The sequence below is a fragment of the Eupeodes corollae genome, chromosome 3 (assembly GCF_945859685.1).
Source record: "Eupeodes corollae chromosome 3, idEupCoro1.1, whole genome shotgun sequence".
NCBI classification, from domain to species: Eukaryota; Metazoa; Arthropoda; class Insecta; order Diptera; family Syrphidae; genus Eupeodes; species Eupeodes corollae.
Window position 1 is genome coordinate 120,519,474 of NC_079149.1, and position 25,065 is coordinate 120,544,538.

Consider the following 25,065-nt stretch of genomic DNA (forward strand, 5'->3'; position numbering starts at 1 on the left):
CATTAATTGTTTGTTAAAAACGAGTAATGGATTTTAAAAACAGTAACGGATATATTTTTTAACATCTGAATTACTCTTCTAGTGATTTGCTATCTGTCTGGAAGAACAGTCCTTCAAACCTCTTATTAGCTTACCATGATAACCTTGGATCTTGCATTAAAAATACTGAAAAATCTACAAATTCCACCCTTTAAATAAAAGAGTTTTTTTTTCAATTCCATTTAATTGTTTTATTTTCTTTGTTTTTTTTTTATATTTTTTGGTTTGTAATAACTTATTACATTGTTTTTTATTTGTTTCATTATTATTTTAATTTTTGTATTTTATTTAATTACTTTCTATTTCTAGCTTCAGTGTTTGTTTATATTTGTTCTTTTTGTTGACAAATATTATTTTTTTTTAAATATATCCATACACTAACATCTATTTTTTTTATTTATATAATATATAGTTTCTTAGTGACTAAATTTATTTTGTTTATTTAAATAATTTTGTTTTTTAATATAAATATTTACATATATCTGATGCATTATGAACAAAAGGAAACAGAAAAATAAAAGAAAACTAATTAAGTCATTTTTTACTTATTAATTTTATTTATTAAAACTAATATATATAAAATTATTTTATATTTTATTGATATTTTATTCATATTTCTTTTTATTCAATTTATTTACATTTAAATATTTTATTTATTCTAAAGGTTCTGCTTTACTTTTCTTTGTAAAAATAAAGTGCACAAACTTTATTATTATAATTGTTAAGACTTTAATTTAAAATTAGAACTTTTGCCATAAAATAAATAATTAAATTTGATTTTGTATTTGATTTATTTTTTGTTTTTTTAATTTTTACATTATTTACATTTATATATATATTTTTTATCTAACATTTATATAATATGTATAATGGATAGTATCACAAAATTTTTGTTTATATTTAATTTTTATTTAATCTTATTTTTGAATTTTATATTTAAATTTAATTATTTTTTTCTCGTTTCATTTTCGTGCTTATAAATAATATTTATTATTATATTACATCGACCGGATATTTTATTTTTGTTTTTTTCATATTTTTATCTACAAAAGCAATGACGAAGAATTTATATAGTGTTTTTGTTTTTGTTTTTATTTGTTTTATAAGGAGACAGTGAAAATAAGTTTTTATACATTTTTACAATATTTTGGTTGTTCGCCGAAATAATTTTATAAATTTTATTTTAAAATTTTTATTGCACTTTCTATTTGATACAAAATAATATTTTTCTTATGACGACGATTTGGCCGGCGGCGATGAATTTAGATTTTTATTAAATTCGATTTTTGATTTTAAGTTACATTTATTTTGTCTGCTCAAAGAATTGTTTGCTTGTTTTTTTGTTTTTGTTTAATTTGTATGATTTTTAAGTAGTCTGAGAATTTTTCTAATGTTAAATGAAACGAAATCAGTCTCTTGTCTGGCGTTCTAATAATTTGTTTTTATTTTATTTTTGTTTTATTTGAAATCACACATTGCATGCATCTTTGGATACGTTTCATTTAATAGTTTTTTGTTTTGTTTTTGTAATTTTAGTTTGTCTTTTTCTTTTCTCTTAAGATTCTCGCTCGGATATCTTTTTATAAGAACAAAAGAAAATTAAATCAAATAATTCACTCATAAACAAGATTATCAAGAGATGAAACAACAATAAAAATACTTTGTTTAAATTTTCATCTTTTGTCGCCGATGATTTGTAGAATAATTTAAAATTATTTTTGAGAGATGAAAAATTAAAAATTATTATTTTGCCAGCTTTTATGCTAATTTAATATTCTTTTTCTTCGTTTTAATAAACGAGTCGGATTGTTCTGCTTATGAAACCAGTAATAATGAGATTTTTATTTTGTTGTTTATGAGTAATTAATTGTTTTATTTCCTCTTTTTGTTTAAACATTTGTTTGTCTATGAAACGATTGTTCATTATTTTATAGATTCTTCTTATTTTTTGATACATCCAATATAATTTTTGTATATGTAGATGGCAAATTTGTTCTTATATTAAATAAATTATTTATTTGTAGTACCATCAACATTTACCTTCATTTTTCAGTGTTCAGAATGTTTTTTTGAAGATAACCTTTGCTTTGAAGTTTAAGGTTTGTTCTTAGAGGAATTAAATGAGATCATTTTAAAGCGACAACGTAAGCATTTTGTTTGAGAAAATCACTAGCGGGAATGGAGCAATATTAAAAGGATTCCTTTCGATGGCTCACAGGATCAACTTTTTGGGATTTCAAAATTGTTTGAAAATTGATTTTATTCGTATTCTTCTTTCCAGCCGCTCATCTGAAATGGGGAAAAAACAAAAATGTCAAGAGTTAGTTTTATCTTTGAATTCCGACGCATAAGGATTTTATTAACTTGAGATTGAAATTTTATACAAGTTTTAAAATAATCTTGAGTTCAAAATTATCTTAAATAAACTTAAATTACAAATGAAAAAAAAAAACATTGAAACTTACATACTTGACAGCTCTATTTCTAAAAGTCTCTTGCTCCATGTCCCGAATTTTATGCGTTAGCATATGTTGTTTAAGATTGCCCTGCAAATAAAAAAATTAAGAAATTTGAAATTAAGTTTTTTGTTAAAATCCTAGTGCAAGAATTAATTTTTTTTTATTTTAATATACTTGTATTTTATTTAGTTTATATTTATTTTTATTTTTAGTTTTATTTTATTTTTTATCTCATTTTTATCTTATTTCACTTAATTTTAGTGGAAAGGGTCTTTTTTTAGACGTGGGAAGAAGAATTGAAATGGACTAAATTAATGTTATGGCCGTTATTAAGGCCCTGTTAACCGTTTACCATTTTGATTTATAAATAATTTCGTGCAAGTGGCTGCCTCGGCTGGCTCGAACAAAATCCAACCGAGAGGCCCAATTTTCAACGACATTTTACAGCAATTGGGGTCGTATATCAGAAATAACGTGCCGAATTTTTTCTTCTGCTTATTAATTTGCAGGAATAGGCCTATTCATTATAAAATGAGAAACCAAGCTGAGCGAAAATAAAGTGACAGCTGTAAAAAGAACTCAACTTCGAAAAAGTATTGCCAGATTGAAAACAACACGTAACTCAGAAACACCCGTAATGTTATTTAAATGCAATTAATTTTATTTTTATATTTTTTTGTACTCTACATTGTTTTTCTTTTGCTTTTATTTTTTTAAGTTATTTATTTTAAATTTTAAAAGTTTTCAACATTTTTGAAATTAAGTTTTGTATTACAAAACTCACCTTAGTTGTAAAACCTCGATCACAAATCGAGCATTTAAATGGTCGCTCTTTGGTATGACTCCTATAGTGGATTTCTAAAGCCGAATGGCATGGGAATGTTTTGAAGCAGATACCGCAAGTTGTGCTCCCTCTGACGCCTTTAAAGAACAAAAAACAGAAAAATAGCAAAAAATTAATAAAAACAAATAATTACAATTTCCAACACACAAAAATAAATACAAATATTTTTTTTTTAAATATTTTATTTATTTTCATGTTAATTATTTTTTGTTAAAATATTTTTTTTTTAATAAAAGAAAGTTGGAAACTCACAACTCACCCGAAAGTGCTAGTGGATTGAAGGGTGCCGCTGGCATCACAGACTGAGCGATAGAATTCATAGCGGTGCACATGTTTTGTGTTGTTGCTGGCGGAAAGAGCGGAATGTTGGGGAACATTCCGAATGGCGGGCGAGCGGATATCATGGCCGGATTTGGTTGAGGTGGTGGTGGAGGTTGTAGGGCGTGGTGTTGTTGCTGCTGCTGTTGTTGGGATTGCTGTTGTTGCTGAGCTTCTTGTTGCTGCCGTTGTTGGTGTAGATGTTGCTGATGCTGTTGTTGTTGGTGATGATGGTGGAGTTGCTGGTGGAGATGTTGCTGGTGGTGAAGGAACATGTTCGGATGACTGGGAGCAATCGGGCTGTGTTGCTGTGGTGGTGGTGGCGGTGGAGGCTGTGGTGGTTGTTGGGGTGTCTGTTGTTGAGGTGATGGTTGGGAATTTGATTGAGGTGGTGTTGGAGGAGTTGGTACCTTTACGGGTGCTGGGGCTGGCTGTTGTTGATTCAACTGAGACCTTGGTGTAAGATCCAAGGCACCGGAACTGTCTTCAGGAGATGCCGGTGGTTTGATCGAAGGGGTATTTTCCGTTGGACTCGAAGGTGCCGAGGTGGTGTTGGCCTCGATTTTGAGCTTCTGCTCGAACAACATTCCTTTCATGTCGTCTCCGGACTTCGGGCGGTCTATAGATTCATCGTGAATCGAAGACATATGTTCCGAGGAGACATCATCGTCGAAGTCATCGCTGCAATCCATATTATCATCCATATCACCCTGAGATGACTCAGATCCCATGGCTCCATTATGAGGACCTCCAGGTCCCATGGCACCAAAATGAAAAGCGAACGGATTGAGGAATGCTCCTGGCATCATCGACGGTGGTGGATCTCGAATTTCCGCTGCTTGAATTTGTTCCGGCGTCAGGTCAGTGGGCTCACCAGTGTGCAGCCGGATGTGTTGCTGCAACACCAAGGCATTGGAGTACTTCTTGTGGCATACAGGGCACTGGTGGAAATTCCGCATTGGTGGACGAATTTTATGCACTGCCATATGGGTCTTCAGATTGCCCTTGGTCGTAAAAGCCCGACCACAAATACGGCACTTGAAGGGCCGTTCACCGGTATGCGTTCGATAGTGCATTTGCAAGGCACTTTTGCAGGACAACACTCGATCACATACCACACATTGATTGGGGTCCGTGAGCTTCTTGTTCTTCATCATTTCCTTAAGCTTTAGAGTCTCCGAAGTATTGGACACTTCGATGAAGTTTTCCCATGAGTTGTCATTGCTGTGTGGTCTTGGTAGCAAGGCCATTTCATGTTTCATGGCTGCTCCGAAGAACGGTGACCGCGGGATGCTTGCTGGACTACGGATCGGTGACCGGCGATCAGGAGAAGTTCTTGTGAAGTTAAGGGGAAACCGATCGGCAAAGAAGTCATCTCGATGAAACGATGGAGGTAGTTGTCCGGGAGTTGGAAGAAGTTCAATATTTTGGGGTGGAATTGGCCCCGGCGATGGTTGAGGATGTATCGCTGGCTGCTGTGGTAGAATAACTGGAGGCAAAGCTGATTTCGTAGGAGTTGGTGGTGTTGGAGGAGCCAACGGCCGTACGGAGATTATCGGTGTTGGTGGTGACGGCTGTGTTACAGGAGCAGGCGGGGGGACAGGTATAGAAGGTGGTGCCAGTGGTGGCGGGGTGACTGTTGGAGGACTATCGCGTGATAGTTCATTCTCCTCCTGGACTGTTTCTTGTTTGATTTTTAAGCTTAATGGTTCTTCAGTTGGTGGTGGAGTGACACTTCTGGTGTTGGCCCGTTCCTCCTCGACTTCGGGTTCCTTCACCTGTTCCGGTGAATTGGGAGCCGACGGCTTGCGAAGGTCGGTTGGCAGTTCTTGATCACGTTTTAATGCTGCTGCCATGGCTGGTGGCAAATGCGGCAGGGATGGGAAAAATGGATTCGGGTATGGTCCAAGTGTCTTCAGGATATCTAACGGTGGACGATAGAGGCCAGGAAGTCCGGGATAGCCTGCATTTGGTGGGAATGGTAGAGGCAATGAAACGGGAGGCATTTGTTGCGGCATCTGTGGCTGGTGAGTTGGTGAACTGTCCGGCGACATCTGCTCCAACAATGGTGGATGGAATTTGTCGAGGTGCTCGGGAATGGGTGTTGCATTCATAGGAATATGGGGGAACTTATGTGCGTGCCGCTGGAAGTGCACTTTCAGATTACCCTTGGTGGTGAAGCGACTTCCACAAACATTGCACTTGAACGGTCGCTCTCCGGTGTGAGAGCGAATGTGAATTTGTAATGCCGAATCCGAACCGAACACCTTGCCGCAATATCGACAGCGGTGTTTAAAGAACGGTTCATTGCGGCTCTTGCCATCGGCTGTCTTGCCATCCTTGCCAAAGGCATACTCATCAGCCAAATTATTCGCTAAGATTCCCTGCGAAGCAGAATCAAGTACTTCCTGAGCTCTTCGCTGAAGCATCTCCAGCGAATTGGGCTCATCAAGCGATGGAAGATCATCGTGATTGGTGATTATACTCGAGGCCAAGTCATTGCCGAAAGGCAGCGGCATATTTTCGTCCTGTTTCATGCTCGCGAGCATTTGCAGCGAATTGTTTCTACTATACTCATCGTACTCTTCACGTTTTCGCTTCAGCGATTCATTGTTGTTTGACTCGCTGTGGTTTGAAGCCTGCATTTCCTCGTCCTGGCAGCGGACTTCGTCGTCTAGCCTCTCGCGTTTTACCAGGATCTCACCGGGTTCGAGTTCTTGGTCATCATCCTGGTCTCTGTCTCTGTCACGCTCTTGATCTAGCTCGATATCTTCGTTCTCTTCTTCGCCCTCATTTTCACTCTTACCTCCTTGGTTCATCGCAAGCTGCGACTGCAGCTGCTGAATTAACTGGATCTGGAACAATTGTTGTTGCTGCAGATTGAAAAGCGTCTGCTGCAAGAATGCCAGCTGTTTCATGGCTGCCTCATTGTCGGCACCAGCATTTCCATTCGCAATCGTCTTTGCGGCGAATTGGGCAATGGCCATCTGCATATTTTGTATCGCTTCCAGAGTAACCGGACCTGGAGCGGGGAACTGTGGCATTTGCAGAGGCGGACTACCTACCGGTGGCGACGAGATGGGTCGATTCTCTTCCTCCACACAGTCTTCTTCATTGGGTTTATCATCTCCAGTCGGTGTGGGAACTCTCTGTTCTGTATCCATTGTCATGGGAACAGTCTTCTCTACCTCCTTAGGCGCCTGAATCTGTTCCTTTTCATCAGTCTTCTCGCTTTCTAGCTGCTGTTCTTTAAGAGTTTCCACTCCGACCACCAACTCCGGCGATCGCCTATCGAAAGGCTGATTATTAATCTCAAGATCAGGTGGTGTCGGTGATGGTAGTTTTGTATTTATTCTTTCAATTTCCTGGAGATATGTATGTTGTTCACCGCCTTTCAAGCCTCCACCCATCACCTCCGATTGCTGCTGCTGTTGCTGCTGATGATGATGGTGATTTAGAGGCAATTGGGCATTGGCATGGGCATGCACATCGTTGCTATCTAACGGTGACATTAGGCTATTGTTATTGTTATGATTGTGATTGTGATCTTCCAAATGATGATTTAAACTAGTATTTTGATTGCTGCTTAAATGACTAAATGGATTCAGGTGATTCAAATGATGCATGTGATCATGATGATGATGTTGATTATCTAACATTTTTCGGGTATCGGCTAAATTAAAAGCGGCAACACTAGCACCAGCAGTTATTGTTGCATCGATTTCTTCATCAGCATCAGCTGCGGGCGAATGTTGTGATTGCATTTGAATATCAGGACTATTTGACTTGCAACTGGGTGAACATGAGCCAATATCTTCTTGGTCACTGGTTAAATCTGGAAATAGGAAATAAAAAAAAATTAGGGTTGTAGGAAAGTGGAAAAGAATAATTCTTATGTTAGTTAACTCATATTCAAACCCTTTTAGCACGTGCTAAAACTTAACTTCTACCAAAAAATTTATTTGGTGAATTTCAAAAACATGACTTAAAATGGAGAAAACATTTTTTAATTGGAGCCCAATGAAAGATCATATATTTAAAAAAAAAAGGACATTTTACTCAAAACCCCAAATAAATAACCGAAAAATTTAACATTGCATTAGCACCTATTTGAATACTTAATAGATTGACAATAATTAGAATGGCGCCCAACGTGAAATAACAATTTCTGTTAATACAGATTAATTGCTATAGTTTTCACTGCTTGCTTACTTATGTATGTATTTATTCATTTTCATTGATCAAGTCAGGTTAAATCTATATAATCTTCCCATAAGTAGACCCACACTACATTGTATCGTTAAATGGCGCCCAGGAGAAATTGACAAAATTATTTTTTTCTGGAATTTTGTGATCAAAAACGATTTCTAACTGAAATACTTAAATAAAAAAGATATAACTTAATTTTCAATTATGGGTAATATGATGTACTTTCATTGAAAAACTGTATTCACTTTCGATTTCAAGACCATGTTATAAATTTATGTTTCCTCTCTATATTGCCAGGCCGTCGGCAAATATGGAATTAAAAAACATTCCTTGAATTCTTTAACACAGTTTCAGTTTTAAACCGCAACAAGTTCATCACAATGCCTTTTAAAGAAGCAGCGAAGATCACTTATTATTATTATTTATTATATTTTTTTTCCTTTTTCTTTTTTATAGGTATAAGAAATATTTTTACTAAGATATCTAGATACTTATATGTATGTAGGTATATTCTCCCCCGGCGGATAGTTAGTTTGTTTGTTATGCTTGCTCACTCATTCCTAAACAACAATAGGACACAAGTGGCACGTGTTTTCCTCGAACCACACACGCATCCCGCTGTCATCGCAATATACACACCCTACCTACCTACTACGCCCCTCTCTCATGCCTATTCCTCATTCATCGTCCCACCAACCAACCAACCAACCAACCGACCGACAACAAAATAATCTCATCTCTCCTATATATGACTTGTGTGCATATGACGACGTCGACTTGCTGCTGCTGCTGGTGGAATACCTGTTGTCCCGAACACACCGCGTCTAGTCGACATGTGTGTAGATATTTGCAGTGCAGAAAAAAAAACTAAAAACAATATATTGTATCTATTAGATACTATTTCTTGGTCAGTAGATCGGAAACAGCAAACACCACAATATAGGTAGGTATAACTTCGCTATGACTATATGCACTATGCATGCACCTATAACACGAACACATATCTGCTGCTGATGGTATTATAAATGTGGCATAGTCCACATCCACATGAGGCTTCGCAAATACTTTTGTTGCAGTTGCAAGCTTATATTATATAGATACTATTGCCTTTTTGAAAAATGCTGCATAGATACAATGATGAACATGGAGATGGAGATGAGAGGAAGCACATGCAACTCACACGAACTCAGACGAACGGTCGAACGGACGCGACGTACGAACGGACGACCGATGTCTAAGAAATAAAAACAAAAAAAATGGAAGTTCATTAAAAATTTTGATCGCACCATTAAAATCTATTATTGCTGTTTGTTGCTGTTGCGCTCGGTTCGGATTTCAACAGCAATGTGCAATTCGCTCTCTACAATTTTTACCCCTCTAGAAGTTGTGTTTTATTATAAAGTCTGCCATAATGATGATGGTTTTCTCCTCGCTTGTCCTCCCCCCATGGGATCCTACCACCACCACACAGTATCTACAGTACTTATACTCATACAAATACAAATTACAAAAAAAATTGTAAAATGAAAAATGCACAACAATAAACCATGCGTTTATTGTTTGTTTCTTCTCTCTGGCTATATCATCTGAGAATCTATATAAATTTGAAAAATGCAGTACAATAATAAATTGTGGAACAAAAAATGAATATGGATTTGTATCTTATGCGAGTATACGAGTATGTATTTTGTTGCTGTGCGAAATGTCTTAATCAAAGATTTTTATTATTAAACAATGCAATGTATCTAAATGTATCAAGGTTTGAACTACATTTTTTTGTTTGGTTTGTGTATCTGCAGAAAGTGATGGGAATATAGTGATACTGAAAGTTAATTACCTTACACTTTTATTTTTAACATCATCATACAACAAATTTATAAATGATTTAAATCTTTTTTTTGTTTTTTTTTTTTTCAGGGAGATATATCAGATGCGAAAAGGCGTTGGAGTGTTGAATTTTTCGCACCTTGTCCGTTCGATTGGTGCAATAGATACAAAATTTTTCAGATACATAATTAACATATCACAATAAAAGATTTTGTTTTCGTTTTTGTTTGTATTGTTCAGATAATATTATTGTCGCCTGAGGTCAGGCTGTGTTTTTTTTTTTAACTAATTCCGATGTCATGTTTAAAATGTTAAAGTTAAACACACCCGTGGGCGATATTTCTGAACACGATTATAGCTCTATCTTCGAGTAATAGTATTATATGTAAGTATAGGTTTAGGTATGATGAGCTTGAAAGAAAATATATGTAATTGTAATTGCATGAAGTAGACGTGAAGTTTTGAAAGGTGTTTAGTTTACAGTACTTTTTGTATTGCTTAATTATTCAAGAGATGTCACAGAAAAACAGCCATGTGGAAAATAGTAACTTAATCAAGTGACGTTGAGTGGGCTTCGATGGAGTATAAATAATAATAATTAAAAGCTTCGTTTTTATTTTTAAATAAAACTGTAGAAATAGTGTTGTTGTCAATTATCTACTTAGTTACTTTGTTTAAGTTTTATTTGAAGTGAGTATCCAGTCTTTATTTGAACTTTTTTATTTTTATTATTTATTTCGTCAACTCATTCTTTTCATTTTTATTTGTTTTTATGAATTCTTTTGTTTAATATGTTTCATGTAAACATCAGCTTAAATTTGTCATACAAATCTATTAAATAATAACCATAAAAAAAATAAAACTTAAAAACCACAAAGAAATAATCGTCATCGTTTTCCAACATTCTACAATTCCAACATAGATGATGAAAAGTTAATGAAGTGGAACCCATGAAATTATTAGAAAAATTAGTGTAGGTTTTTTTATTTAATTTTATATTCCCCCTTTTTGTATGTTTTAAAATGTTTCAAGTTAATTTATGAGTATTTATATATCATATCTTTTTTTTTGTTGATGAAGAAGAAGGGGGCGTAGTCAAAGAATTGTTAAATGATTGAAAAAATTTAATTGGATCAATAAACATAATTTGTTCTTAATAAAAATTATATCCCAGTTTTTTGGTGTAGGTGTATTAGTTGGGTTTGTATAGGTATAGGAAATATAACATCCGTAAGGAATTAATTAAATTTTAATAACTTCACGATGAAAGACGCGGTTAACCACATTTAAGCGTTGAAAGTTGCTTTAAAGAAAAAAATAAGATAAAACAAAATCGTATTGTTTAATGTTTTATTAAAGTCATATAAATGCAACAATTTCGAGGCCAAATTCGATTAATAATTCCATAGTCAATGATAAAAACACATAAATTTAAAATGTGCTTCATTTTAAAATGGCGCCCAACTAAGGATCTCTTCATACAAATAACTTCGGATTGAATGTGTTCGATGATTTTCTAAACTATTGACAAGAAAAGCAATGGAAATGTAAGATTTTTGAATTGTATCCACCAGATTTTAAAGGATTTAAGTTTATGAATGGCCCGCAATGTGAAGTAGCATTTTTAAGAATGCTAGAAATTGAGGATACAATTTTTTTTTGGTGAATGACAAAATTCAATTGTTTAATCAAATAGAATATTGATTGGTTTTTCCATAACGCTATTGTTAAATAAAGGCCAATTTTTAAACTTTAATAATTAATGATTCACATTTTTAAATGGCGCCCAACGTGGACATTTTTGCGTTTTGAAAAATAGCTTGCTTTCTTAATTTTAATAATTTTATCGTGTTTTTTTATAAGTGATCAAAAGAACACTAGTGGAAACCTAAAAAAAAAAAATTTAAGAAAGCTATCTGAATGAGATCCTATCTGCACACATTGAAAAAAGAAAAAATATTCTATAGTTAACGATTTGCCTTAAATGTTTACGTCAATATTTGCTTCTCAGAGGTTTATTTTTTTGAGCATTTTTTCACAGAAGTTTATCTCATTCTATTGAAATAGGATCAATTTAACGGCCAATAGGAATTACTCCTTTTAATCCATTCCAAATTTTACTTATTTTGAATAAAATGGCGCCCAATGTGAAACCTTTTAAATTGTTTTGAAATATACTTTAAGCACTTTTTGTTGCAAGGAATCCCCTTCATATTGTCATAAAATTGTATTTTTTTCTAATTATGAATTATTAACAAGATATGTCCACAGATCACAAATGGCGCCCAATGGGAGTCGTACATTATTTTGTGTATTGTAGATAGAAAATAACCATTTTTACAAAACATAAAAGCAACTCATATAATTACATTTAAGTTGAAGATAAACAAAATTCTTTAAATTAAAGAAAGTAAATGTATTTTTTTATGGAATTCATTTCACTACCTCGAACCAAAAGCTGTAAATTCTTATTAAATTTTAAATTTCTTATTATTCCTCATAAATTTGGACACCTTTTAATGCCATGTATTTAAAAGAACATCCCATTTAAATTAAAATATCAAAATTCCACACCAGCTCCATAAAATATCAAAAGCCAACCAAAAATGTCGTGCAAAATTCAAAAATGTAAATCACTTTTTCAGAAATCATATAATGCAGATACAAAATGTACAATAATTATTCATTGAATTATAAGCTATTTAATATTTTTTTTTTTCAATTTTGTCGTCTGAATATAATAAAATTGTATGTATATTGTTGTATATCCATACCTCTCGAATTTGTAAAAAGAAAAATATACAAAATTCTTAACAATTTAATATGCACCCACACCGAAAGATGAGAACATACAATTCATATACCTTCCTATACCAACCATGTTTCCAATCTCACTCGATGACAGCCTTTAAGATGTTTAAAAAAAATTAAAGAAAGAAAAATGTTTAGGTATACCTTATATCTTGAGAGTTTGCGCTTGTCGTTTGGTTAATCAATTTTTATGAGGTGAGGTTCCTTACTTTTTCCGTGTATCCATCGCTCATTTAATATGGCGGCAGCCACAACGAAACGGACCAACGATCCACGATACACAACGTTCGAAGCTGACGCTGAAGACTAAGAAGATACATGGATTTTACAATGGCGATGGTGGAGCGGAACAAGAATCACCACCAAACTCTACAAGATCCCAGAACCAGACGCAAAGGAGGCTATTCATCTACATATATGTGTACATAAGTATATATGTGATATCATTAAAGTTGATTTAAGAACCACAGAGACGATTTTTTTAAGTGTTCTGCGTTAATAATAAATGAACAGTGAATTTAAAAAAAAAAAATAGATTTATTTATTGTATTGGCTTTTCTTTGTGATGCGCGGGGTTACAGGGACTTTAGACGCATAGTATCTTCAGGATTGACTTGTATCTGTATCTTCTGCATTATAATACAATATACAAATTAGACAACAAAATTAAAATAGTTTGTTTTTGTTTAAGTTGGTAAAAGAAGATTTATGAAATCATAAATTTTTAACACTTAAGATGGCTAAAAGACAGTTTTTCGTATATACACAAAAAAAACACACACACACTATTAAGAAACAGGATAAGATTTATGGATGACGATGATGACAACAAAAAAGACTTAGTTACATTTAATTCTCTTAATTTTTAGAGTTGAACAAAAGAAATCTGTCGATCTACTAAAAGAAAGGTAACCAAAAAATTAAAACTCTTGACTAACTCAAAGCCTTATGCATCATGAATATGTAAGTTACAAGTTGAAGATACAAGTATCTTGAAGCTTTTTTCCCAGACTTTCGGTCTCAACTTTAAATTTCTATACATGTTTATTATTCCATCAGCAGTGTGTAACATTACAGATTACACGCTTCGATATAAATGTATATTTAATTTTTTGATTTTTTTTAATATTCCACTTACTTATCTACCATCAATGCTAATCATAGAAACATAAAATGTATTTTATAATGAATTAAAATTAGAGATAGAAGAACAAAGGAAAAAACGAAAAATTAATATATATAAATACAATCATCAGCTAATGTATTTCTAAAATAAAATTTTTTTGGAAGTATCTACTATATAATTTAATCATAAAAAAATATCATAAAAAATACATAAAATTAATACCAAACTTAGTCATATAATAATATAATATAAATAATAAATGAATTCATAGTTTGGACTAATGTTGATGGAGAATGAAACGTATCTGTCCTCGACTTCATTTTAGATTTTTATGAAGGTAGGTAAATTTCAAAAAATACTACACGTGTCTATAATTGAGTGAGTTTTTTTTTTTTTTTTTTGTTTCTTTTTATGTTTTATATCTAAAGATACCTGATTGAAATAAATAATTTAAAAAAAAATTATATATATTAAAATTAAACAATAAAATAGAAAATTTGTTAAATTTATTTCGATCGTGATTTAATTTTATTTATTTTTTTTTTTGGTTTTGAAACCTAACAAGATTTTTATGATTTTTGTTTTATGATTTGAAATAAAAATAACATACCTACAAAAATGGGGTTTATTGATAACAAACAGACAGACAGAAAGAGAGCGAGGAGTATAAACCCAAAAACCCCACATCAAGAAACAAAAAACAATAAATTTATAATTTATTCAATCGATTTAGGTATATTAACACTCTAGGTTTTGTTTTATTTTTGTATAAAGGTAAAATAAGTAGAAATAAAATATATGTTAATGCGCATAAATGAAGATTAATCTTTGGTATTTCTAGCTTCCTTTCCTTCCATTATTAATTTTTGTTTTATTTTTTGGGAGTTCATTAAATTTTTTATCACCTTGTGGGCATTAGATTGTAAAATGCTAATTTTTATTTATTTATTTATAGAGATATGTATGGATTTGTACGGGTTTCTTTTGGAAAATGATCTAGTTTAAATCGGGTTTTTGATAATGGGCGTAATTTGTCATCTCATAAAGATATTCTTATATACTGACTTTTAACTTATAAAGGGACCTGATTGGCTGAGAATAAGTTTGAGTTTGGTTTTTAATATTTTTTTTTCAAGGGGCTTGAGAAATGGTTTTAAGGGGGGATATATGTTTCTATTATTTAAAAGAAATTAATTTTAATTATGTTTTTAACATTCAATTTTGAAAATTATTTAAGCTAACTGATTTTTAACACTTAAGTTTGTCACTCAAAAACAAAAGATAATGATTAAAAAGTAATCGAAAAAATACTCACGATGAAAAGAGGTTAGGTAGATAATTTGACCTTAATTATTTGAGTTTGTTTTCTCTTTAAAAGCAGTAAATATGGTTTACTACCGTTAATTAGCCATCAATTTTAAATTATTTCTTTCAGCGTTTTAATATGGTTTCAAACATGAGCATTCATTGATGGTGTTGTTAGTTATTAGATTTCAATTTAAAAAATGTTGTCATTGCATTGCCAAAATGTGTTTATAATTTTTGGATTAATTCACTTATTATAGACAATACCAAGGAAACCCATACAAAACATTGCACGAAAAAATTGAAACTCTGAATTGAAGGCTGATTTTTAAAACTTGACTTTATTAATAAAATAAGTAATAAAATAGTCCACATATACATATTTTTTTTCTTTTTAAGGAGGAGTTTTTTACCTTATATAAATGACAAGGAAAACATAGAATAAAATTGAAGCTTTATCAACGGATCAATGGAACGCCAATAAACTTAAATAATCACTACTAAATGGCGCCCAACGTGGACATTTGTTTTTGAAAAATATTGTTTTTTAATTTGATTACGTTTTTATTTATAAGAGATTTAAAGAATACAAGTACCTACATACCTAAGAACAAACACAAATTAAATTTAGCTATCAGCATGAGATCCTATATCTGCACATATTTAAACAAAAAATACATTTTTGATGGTTAATGATTTGCCTTGAATGTGTGTGTGTCATTATTTGCAAATTTTATATAAGAAAACTCATTTTGAATTAAATGGCGCCCAATGTGAGACCTCTTAAACTGTTTTAAAATATGTGTTTTAACTACTTTTTGCTGCAATAAAAGGAGGGTTTATTGCTATGAGTTACTAAGAAGACATTTTTATAAATGGCGCCCAACGAAAGTCCTACATTATATCGTTTTTAATTATTGCATGTATTTTAGATATATAGAAATAACATTTTTGAACGAAAAATTAATTCATATAATGGTATTTAAGTTTCTGTTATACGATTAAATTGAAATTCTACCAACGGATTAATGGATTTTTTTAATTTGGTTTAAGAAATAGCGAAAAAAAACATAGAAAAAAAAAATAAATACAAAACAATTACTAACTTTGCATATTGTACTTAAATGCTCAATATTGGAGTTATTTGAAAATGAAAATACCTTATCACTTGGCAAATGTGTTAAAACATAGAAGACAAGACAAAATTAACATCAAAGCAAATTAACAACAAATTCATGAACAAACTTTGAACAATTAACCTCAAATATAGAAAGTTTGTTATTTCGTTTTAATTAATATTTACTTCAAAAAGATGATAAAGCACTTTCAAAAAAAATATAGAAAACATTCCACCGTTATGTATTTAATTAGAATTTTGCTTTGCATTCTGTAAAAACGGAAATCGTTTAGTTGATTTTAATTATATTTATTATAGGTATAAGTTAAAAACTTGAATTTTACACTATTGAAAGATAAGGTAATGGGACGATCATCTTATCAAATTAAAAAAATCATAGAAAATATTGCACAGTCAAATTGAAATTCTCCAAAATATTGAAAAAAAATAGATTAAAAAATCAATCAAAAATATTTAATATGGCGTTTTACTAAATAGAGAAACAAATAACATAGAAAACATAGAATGACGAATTTGCTCACATAGTGGTGAGATTTTAACTACCTAAAAGATGCATTATAGAAGTATACTTTATTAAATTAAAATCAATAAATGTTTATTCACAAAGTGAAACTCAAATAATCGCAAGAATGTGAGTATCAAGCCACTAAACGTTAACAATTAATTCGTTACTGACTGCATTATCAAATTGAAATTCTCCGAAATATTGAAAGAAAAAATGGATTAAAAATTTCAATAAATAATAATACTCAATTTGGCGTTTGACTAAATAAAGAAATAAAAAACATAGAAAACATCGAATTACAAATTTGCCCATAGAGTGGTGAGATTTTGACTGCCTAAAAGATGCTTTATAAAAAATATACTGTATTAAATTGAAATTAAGAAATGTTTGTTCACAAAGTGAAACTTAAATAAGCAAAAGAATTTGAGTATCAAGCCACTTAACGTTGAAAATTAAACATAAATACAAATAGTAATGCGAAATAGTTAGTATTTTTATATAAGGAAATTAAATTACAAAAAAAAGAAAAAGAATTTGAATATTTTTTTAAACAAGTGAATGTTTTAAATTGTTGTAAGTCGCATCTACTTATTATTCATTAAATTAAATCACTCCTCAATAAAGAAACAATGACTCTATTGTTTTATACACACACGTTGCTTTACTTTTATTTAACCTCTATAACCCTTTATCAATTCAAAATAATTAAAATTACATTTTATACTCATATACCTAATTAAATTAAATTAAATTTTCTTGAACAAGAAAAAATAAAATACAAAAAAAAAAAACAATAAATAAATATTAATAATATGATAAGTATTCAGGAAATTCTGAATTCTCCCTCCTTGATGGTTGTTGGTGTTTATAAAATAAAATATATAAATTAAATTCTTGTTCTATATGCAAATTATTCTTCAACATTGCGTTTTACAAGCATTTTTCATACGATTATTATACAAAAAGTATCTATATAGATACTTCTGTGTCGCGATAGCAATATAAGTACCTACATTTTAATTTCACGGACACCACATTTATTCATATACAAATGACTTCAATGGTGATAACTTTCGACTTGAGTAGGTATGGTATACATTTTTATACAAAATATCATTATCACGAATAATAATAACAACAACAACAGTGTATATATAACAATTTAAAAAAAGAAAGAAGGAATGGAATATGAAAATACGATTTCCTTTTATTTTTCAATGTTTTTTTTTAACACAAAACAAAAATTTTATTTATTATTTCGTTTAATGTACAATCAAATAAAAAAATAGTTATCAACCTACAACACCAAAAAAAATACAAGAACGAGTTGAAAATTCGAATTGCAAATATGGTGCGATATATACATTCGAGTATAAGTATGTACGTATCTATATGGCAATGTCACCCTTTTTTACTACTGTATCTATATAATTTTTTGTTATTGTTCCTGTTTTAGACTTTGTTTTTAATATACAAGCCTATATTGCACCCATTTGTATATATGTAGATATATAGATATTTTTGTATATAGTATCTATAGTAGGTTAAATTTATTCCAATGTTGACCTCAGATTGTGTGTACTAGGTAACTGCGGATTGTGTGTTGGTTGCTCTATGGATGGCGCGCAGTACGTAGATAGTTTGAAAATTTGTATATATATTTTCGAACTCATCAAATGTATAGCAATCTCGTCGTCTATTAGATACTAGATATTCCTGTTCGTCCGTCGTCATCGTCATCAACATCATCGTCATGGCTTCTGTGTTTAGGTTTTTGCTCCTGGATATGATGATGACGATGGTTGCTTCGAAACTATAATATATATGTATGTGCTGTTTATACGAGTATCTTTGTATATCTGCTCGCAACACACATCATTTTTATATCCGAATTTTCAATCTATTTTCAAATCCTCGATCAATTCAAATTTTATATGCATATTTTATTTTTGTTGGTTCAATAAGATTTAAATTATTATGTGCTTACACTATCTATCTGAATGCTGTATATCTATGTGTATACTTACTGACAGTACGTAGTATATTATATATATATGGACTATATGGAAGTATTAAACCATCATGATGGCTCGTTATATTGGCCTGGTTAGATATAAATCGTATTTTATTTTAGAATTTCCATAATTCACATGAGATACACTATTAATTTTACCAACAGTGTTCGTCCAGGTACCAAAAGTGCACAAGCGGATTTATCAATTTAATCCAAGGGCGCTACTACAACACCCACCTTTCTCCTGTGCACTACTTTTTTGAAGTAAATGAGTGCGAAATTAACGAAAAACAATATTTACCAATAGAAAAACTATTAAATGGGCAATTTTTTATCAATTAACTTCAAATTATTTAAAATTGGCCGTGCGATGTTTTTGCGATGTTATCTGTTCTTATGTTTTTCATGTATTTACATGAGTTGAAATTATTTTTCATTTGTCTAAAAATAGTTCTTAACTAGTCGTTGACCAATATTCTATGTTTTCTATGTTTTTTCTTTAAACAACTCTAAAGAGATTATAGTTTGAATTGGAAATGGTTTGAGCCGAGATTCCGATGTATAGTGGTTTTAAGGCTCTAAATATCGAAATGATAGGGGTTAAAAAGGTTTTTAAAGTTGTTTTAAGGGGAATCCAAGAATCTTCGAACTTAGCTTAATATTCATCACATTCTTTTATGGATAGAAGAATTTGATCTTAGGCCTACAAACAGGTGAATAGGTGATAAACCCGCTCCTGGTTCATATACAACAACACAAAATGAAAAAAATATGTTTTTTTTTTCTGCATTGAATGAGGAATGTTTCAGATATGTACATAGGTACAAACAAAAACTATACCTAGTGTGGAAAATATAATCATATTAAAAGCGTTTTCATGTGATCTAAAAATTTTATATTTTTTGAAATAATGAAAACAATCTACAGATATATATTTTTTGAAATAATGAAAACAATCTACAGATATGTAAAATGTATGTATATATTTTTTTATAGTGTTTATAAAAATAACACAGACAAAAAAAACAACAAATATTTTTGCCGGAAAATGAATTTGTGTGAATTATGAAATGAGTTATTATCGAAAATATCATCTTTTGAAGGATTTTTTTTGTTAGAACTTTTGTATTTTATTTTTATAAATGATTGAAAATTATGTGTGGTGGGTGGGAAATTAATGTTTAGGTTTTTTTGTAGTTTTTTTCTTTTAATTTTTAATTAATTTGATAGTGATTTATTATTTATTTGGAATTTCATATACATTAATAACAAAATATAAGAAAAACAAAATTGTTAATAATAAATCATATGGGATTTAAAATTTAAAGCTAAGAGATTAATATGACAAAATAAATAACTTAAAATACTATTTTAATATCTGAAAAAATATGTTATTTGGTAACGAAACGGATTAAGTAAGTTTCTAATAAAGTTCTATTCAAGCAATATAAAGATTGGCGCCAGATGATTTTAGTTTAAAATATTTGCAAAAGAAATCAATTTGTTTTATATTTTAATGTCGAATATAAGCTTATAAAACAAAAATATATAAAGTTTATTGCAAAAAAAAAAACAAATTTCTACATATTTTTTATAATCCTTGATTTATTTTTCGAAGGTACGTTGGAAACCAAAGACGTTATCTTATGTGAAAATTGAAATATATTTGACTTTTATTTTGACAGCAAATATGTAATAATTAGCTTTATTTTTATTTGAAAATAAACAAAATAATAAAATAAAAGTCTGAGTTTAGTTGTTTTATCTAAAGAATAAAAACAACAAATACTACAAATAAAAAGAAACAATAAAAAAAACACTACAATATTAAAATGCAGAATAACAAAAAAAAAAACAATATAAAATGAAAAAAAATTATAAAAACAATTAAATATTAAAAATAATACAAGTATACAAATAAAATACAACTAAAAAGTAAAAATAAGAATTTAAATACACGGAAATAAACAAAATAGTTAACCAAGATTAGGGATTAAATGTAAATTAAATTAAAACATAGGGAAATTAATATAAAAACATATTAAACATTTAAAAGTATTAAAACAGTTTTGATTTTATTTAAAAACTTATCTGATTTTTAATTCTTAAAATTGAGCAAAAAGACTTATCATGAAACATCAAAGTTTTCAATATCGATTTATAGTTAAGATATCTTTTTTTAGCGTAAATTATTAGAAAGATTTGTTTGTTAAATTTTAATTTGATGAGATTTTAATTAAGTTAATTTTTTTGCAGAAAGCTATTGGCCGAAAGATTCCTTAGCATACTGTTCTTCTTATATAAAAAAGTGGACTTTTTGGGCCAAAAAACCTTTTTTACTAAAAATATATAATTTTCCATGTACCAAGCAAACACTTCCCCAAAGTTTCAGCAAAAGTGTTGCAATATTTTTTTCATTTTAAAAGTTTCTTTGATTATTTTCAAAAGTCTTAGACGGTCACAAAATAATATGACTAACATCATATTGATAATTGGAAGGGAAATTAATGGAGTACCACACCTTTTTCATGACCAATTCCAACATTTGCGTCTCTGCACTCGATAAGTTTACGAATTGTTTCCTTATGGTTTTGCATCAAATGTGGAGTTTTAAAAAGACTTTATTTCTCATGTGGCCTCAAGAAATAGTTTAAAGGTGCTTAATCACAAAACTGCAAACTGTAGTCCCCTCTTAGCCACATCAGAACTTTTTTTTTAAAGCTCAAACTGTGACCCCAAAATGTTCACAATTCTATTGAATTTCAGCAGTTTCAATGCATTGATGAAGCTCCATTTTTAGTAACGGTATAGTTTTAACTTATCAAATGTCCAAAGATGATAGCAAATGGCGCATTCAAAATGAAACATAAACAAGCCCTTTCCATATTGATTTTAAATCAACTTAAAAGCTGTTTCCAAATCATGTTCTGCCAAATATTTGAGTTTTGTGTTTAATTATTCACATAACCTACCTATTTGGAAACTAGAACTAAAAATGTTCATATAGCCAAGCCATATGACGAACAAGATAAACATGGCCTTTTTTGATAACCTCTTAATTGTATATTAAAATAGTTTTCTGATGACACATCACATTTTTATCTACTTTTTAGGAATTTCATTGACGAACAAATATAACAACAAATATTTGACTCACTGTCTTTTTCTTTTATACAACTACCAAACTTAATATTCAAATTCCAAAACCACAAAATAACTCATCACTATCATGTTTATAATTTATCAATATCAAATTGTGAGTGATTTCACATTTGTATCTTTTTTCTTCTATTTTATTAATTTTTTTCTTTTTTTTCTACGTTATAACTTTTTGACAACAATAAATATGTATTTTTTTGTTGTTGTTTCGATTCGTTCTGCACTCATTTGCCTATCATTTAAGTGGCTCCTAACGAGTGAACATAAATATTTTCTTTTTTTTAATAAAATTAATAAAAATAAAAAATAGAAGAAGTTCCATCAATTATTTTTTTCAACAACGATCCAAAAACAACAAAAAATCTCTACTCAACATCCATTATAATATTTCTTTTAAGATTTTTAAGAAACAAAATGTATCTAAATAATCAAAAATTCAAACATTTTTCCCCCTCTTACCCCTTCAAGAAAATATAAAATTTATTGAAAAAAATCGAAAAAAAAAAGATGAAACATGAAAAATTCAACCAAAAAGAACACGAGAAAAATTAAGTAACAATACAAAAAAAAAAACGAAACAAAATTATTTATTGATTCATTTAAATGTAAATTGCCTCCAACGACGTTGTCGTCTTCGTTGTTGTCGTCGTCTTCTAAGAATGTATCTCATCTTTGCTACTGTCACTAAGGTTGGATCTTAAATGTAGGTATAGAGGTATACCTATATATTCAACTCCACTCCACGTCATTGGGTGCTGAACTCTCTCAAACCAACCAAAAGCCAAATACCTACAAAACAATCAAACAAAAGATACAAAGTCCCAGAGTATCTACCTCTTTTTTTCATTTTTGGAGCTCCGATCGTTGGTGATATGATGATGATGCCTAAAGTGCTAAGACTAGAGTGGCATCTTATCTTTTGACTCCACGATGAGAGTGAGATGAAAATCTATAACTCTGGACCAACACAAAATAGACTCTCTTCTTTCAAACCTTTTTATGCACATTAAGATTAATTTATTCATAATTATACATAGTTAACTTTCATACCTTCATCTAGCATCTCTCAAAAGATACACAGACTCAAAGACATACATAAACCTGCATATTCATATGTTGAAAAATGAACAATTTTTTGAACGTTTTCTGTCAAAAGTTGCTTGATACTTTTTTGATTCCCGCAGACGAGATGAGACCAGACAAAACGTGGGTTTAATTTCCCAACTTTATCACTGTGAAAGCATTTTGGATACCTATTAATATCCGTTGTTATTCATTTTTTCCTTCTAAGGTCTTAAAGATCTTCACCATCAACAGCGGCTCATTTGGGATTTTTTTTTTGTATTTTTAAACATAAAATGGAATATTAATTATTAATTTTAAGAACCAACCACAACAACAACAAACGCTGTATCTGTATCTTTCTTTTTTAATTTTATTCAACAAGATGGAGATGAAAGATAAAAGGTTGGTAGGTAGGTATGAGTATTATAAGTCGAGAAAGGTTTTATACCTACTAAACAAAAAAATATGTATGAATGAAATAAAAATCAAAGATGGTGAAGATTTGATAGCAAAGTGACCACATCTCGATACTAATTAAGCCACCGGAGTTAGTTTTTTAAGCCTCTGGATATGCCAATCTCCATTTTTTATTTTTTATTTTTATACGAAAGATAGGTTTGGTATTTTGTTAAAAATGCAAAGAAATATAAAAAAAGAAGAAGATGAAATTTTTTTGTTAATGGCGGTGCGTTATTATTATTATTATTTCCTTTGTAGATAGATATGAAGTATATAAAGGTATTATTTTATTTTTATTTTTCTGGTATTTTTTTTACTTGAAGACAAGTTTTATACATAATTAACCAGATTAATTGGAATGAGAAGGATTTTTTATCGCATATCAGGAGTCAAGAGAATATTTTCTAAAAGAGCTACCAAATACGCTTAATTGGCATCAGGAAAACAGCTTGATGGTTATTAGGCTGTGTGTTAACTAATCGAAGCGATTAAGTAAGATGGAAAGGATATGATAACGGAACAAAAAAAAAGGATTTGAATGATTATATAGGTAGGTACATTTGGAGTTAAGATTTTTAAATGAATTCTTTTGTCGTTTTAAGTGGCAATTATTTGAATATTTTGACAGTGAAATTAATGATGATTTGAGTTTTGTATAAGGAAGATGAAAAATAAACTAACCTACCTTCCGACGGCAATTTAGAATTTGGAGAAAGAGGAATGTGTTTTTGTTTATGGAAAGTGTGTTTTTTGAGGATACTTGGGAAAATTGAATAACTTAAGGACTGAGAACTGAATGCAATATTGAAAATGTTGTTAACAAAGCATGATAGTTGATTCTTAATTTAAAAATTCGTTTTTGTTGGCCTATTAATACTTTAGTAGAAGTAGGGTCCAGTGATAACTATCATTGAAATCGATCCGGGAACATTTTTGAATCAATATTTGACTATGTTTCCCTTCGATTAGACATGAAAATTATATAATGATCGATCGGAAATCACCCACATAATTTTGTTTAAGGAAAAAAACAGTGTAATTGCTCATTTGTTTTTCTCTAAAAACCTATTTTTCTATTTTCCGGACGGAAATTCATATCCTGAACAGCTGATACTTTTATGTTAAAAAGTGAAACGATTCGTTCCACTGATTTGTGTTTTAATTTCACACAGTTCCAATGACAAATTTCTGTCAGTAAAAGTTTTTCGGTTTATTTTTATCAGGAAATTTTTACAATGACAGAAACTTTTAATGATGGCTTTAAAAACCTGTCAAGAAAATTACAATGTTTGTTTTTAATGATAAAAACCAGTGAGAGCTATAACTGGCGCCATCATAGGCAATTCGATACAGCTGCCAATTTGATTTTAACTTCTTATACTGAATAATTTTTTTATTTTAAAGAGAACAACAGAATTAATAAAACACTCACTAAAGTTGTACAAAAAACCGCTATAACTTGATTGGGACTTTTTACTTTTAAAGATTGTCCCCAAAATGAGCATGTAAATGATATCAACCTCAAAAATGGTACAAAACTATCCAAATGATTGCATTTTACAATTCTGCTTCTTTAGTTCGGAAACACTTAAAACGTTTAAAGTTTGAACACAGTGCAAGCCTTATAGAAAAAAATAGTAGGATTTAAGAGGAGATTCCTATGCCGGTGAATATTGTTCTTTGATTATTAAAATGGGAGGGAAGAACAGAGGTGGGTATTTTCACATTCTTGATGTGCGGTTCGTAAAACAAGAACTTCTTGTTCGTCTGCAATTTAACTCAAGGAT

General features: G+C 30.4%; 1 protein-coding gene across 3 annotated transcripts in view; it reads right to left on the bottom strand.

Annotated features, from left to right (window-relative positions):
* Positions 1-937: 937 nt before the first annotated feature.
* The window catches only part of LOC129951801 (homeotic protein spalt-major), a 29,954-nt gene continuing 5,826 nt past the window's right edge, over positions 938-25,065 (bottom strand). The window contains exons 2-5 of one of the 3 annotated variants that reach the window (XM_056064122.1): positions 3,602-7,495; positions 3,283-3,419; positions 2,509-2,585; positions 938-2,328 (exon numbers count right to left, since the gene is read on the bottom strand). In XM_056064122.1, the coding sequence (XP_055920097.1) occupies positions 2,325-2,328; positions 2,509-2,585; positions 3,283-3,419; positions 3,602-7,495 (4,112 nt within the window). In that variant the 3' untranslated portion in view covers positions 938-2,324. Of the gene's footprint in view, positions 2,329-2,504; positions 2,586-3,282; positions 3,420-3,594; positions 7,496-25,065 lie in introns of those variants that run through there. The other 2 variants (XM_056064121.1, XR_008782235.1) reach the window with 2 other exon arrangements.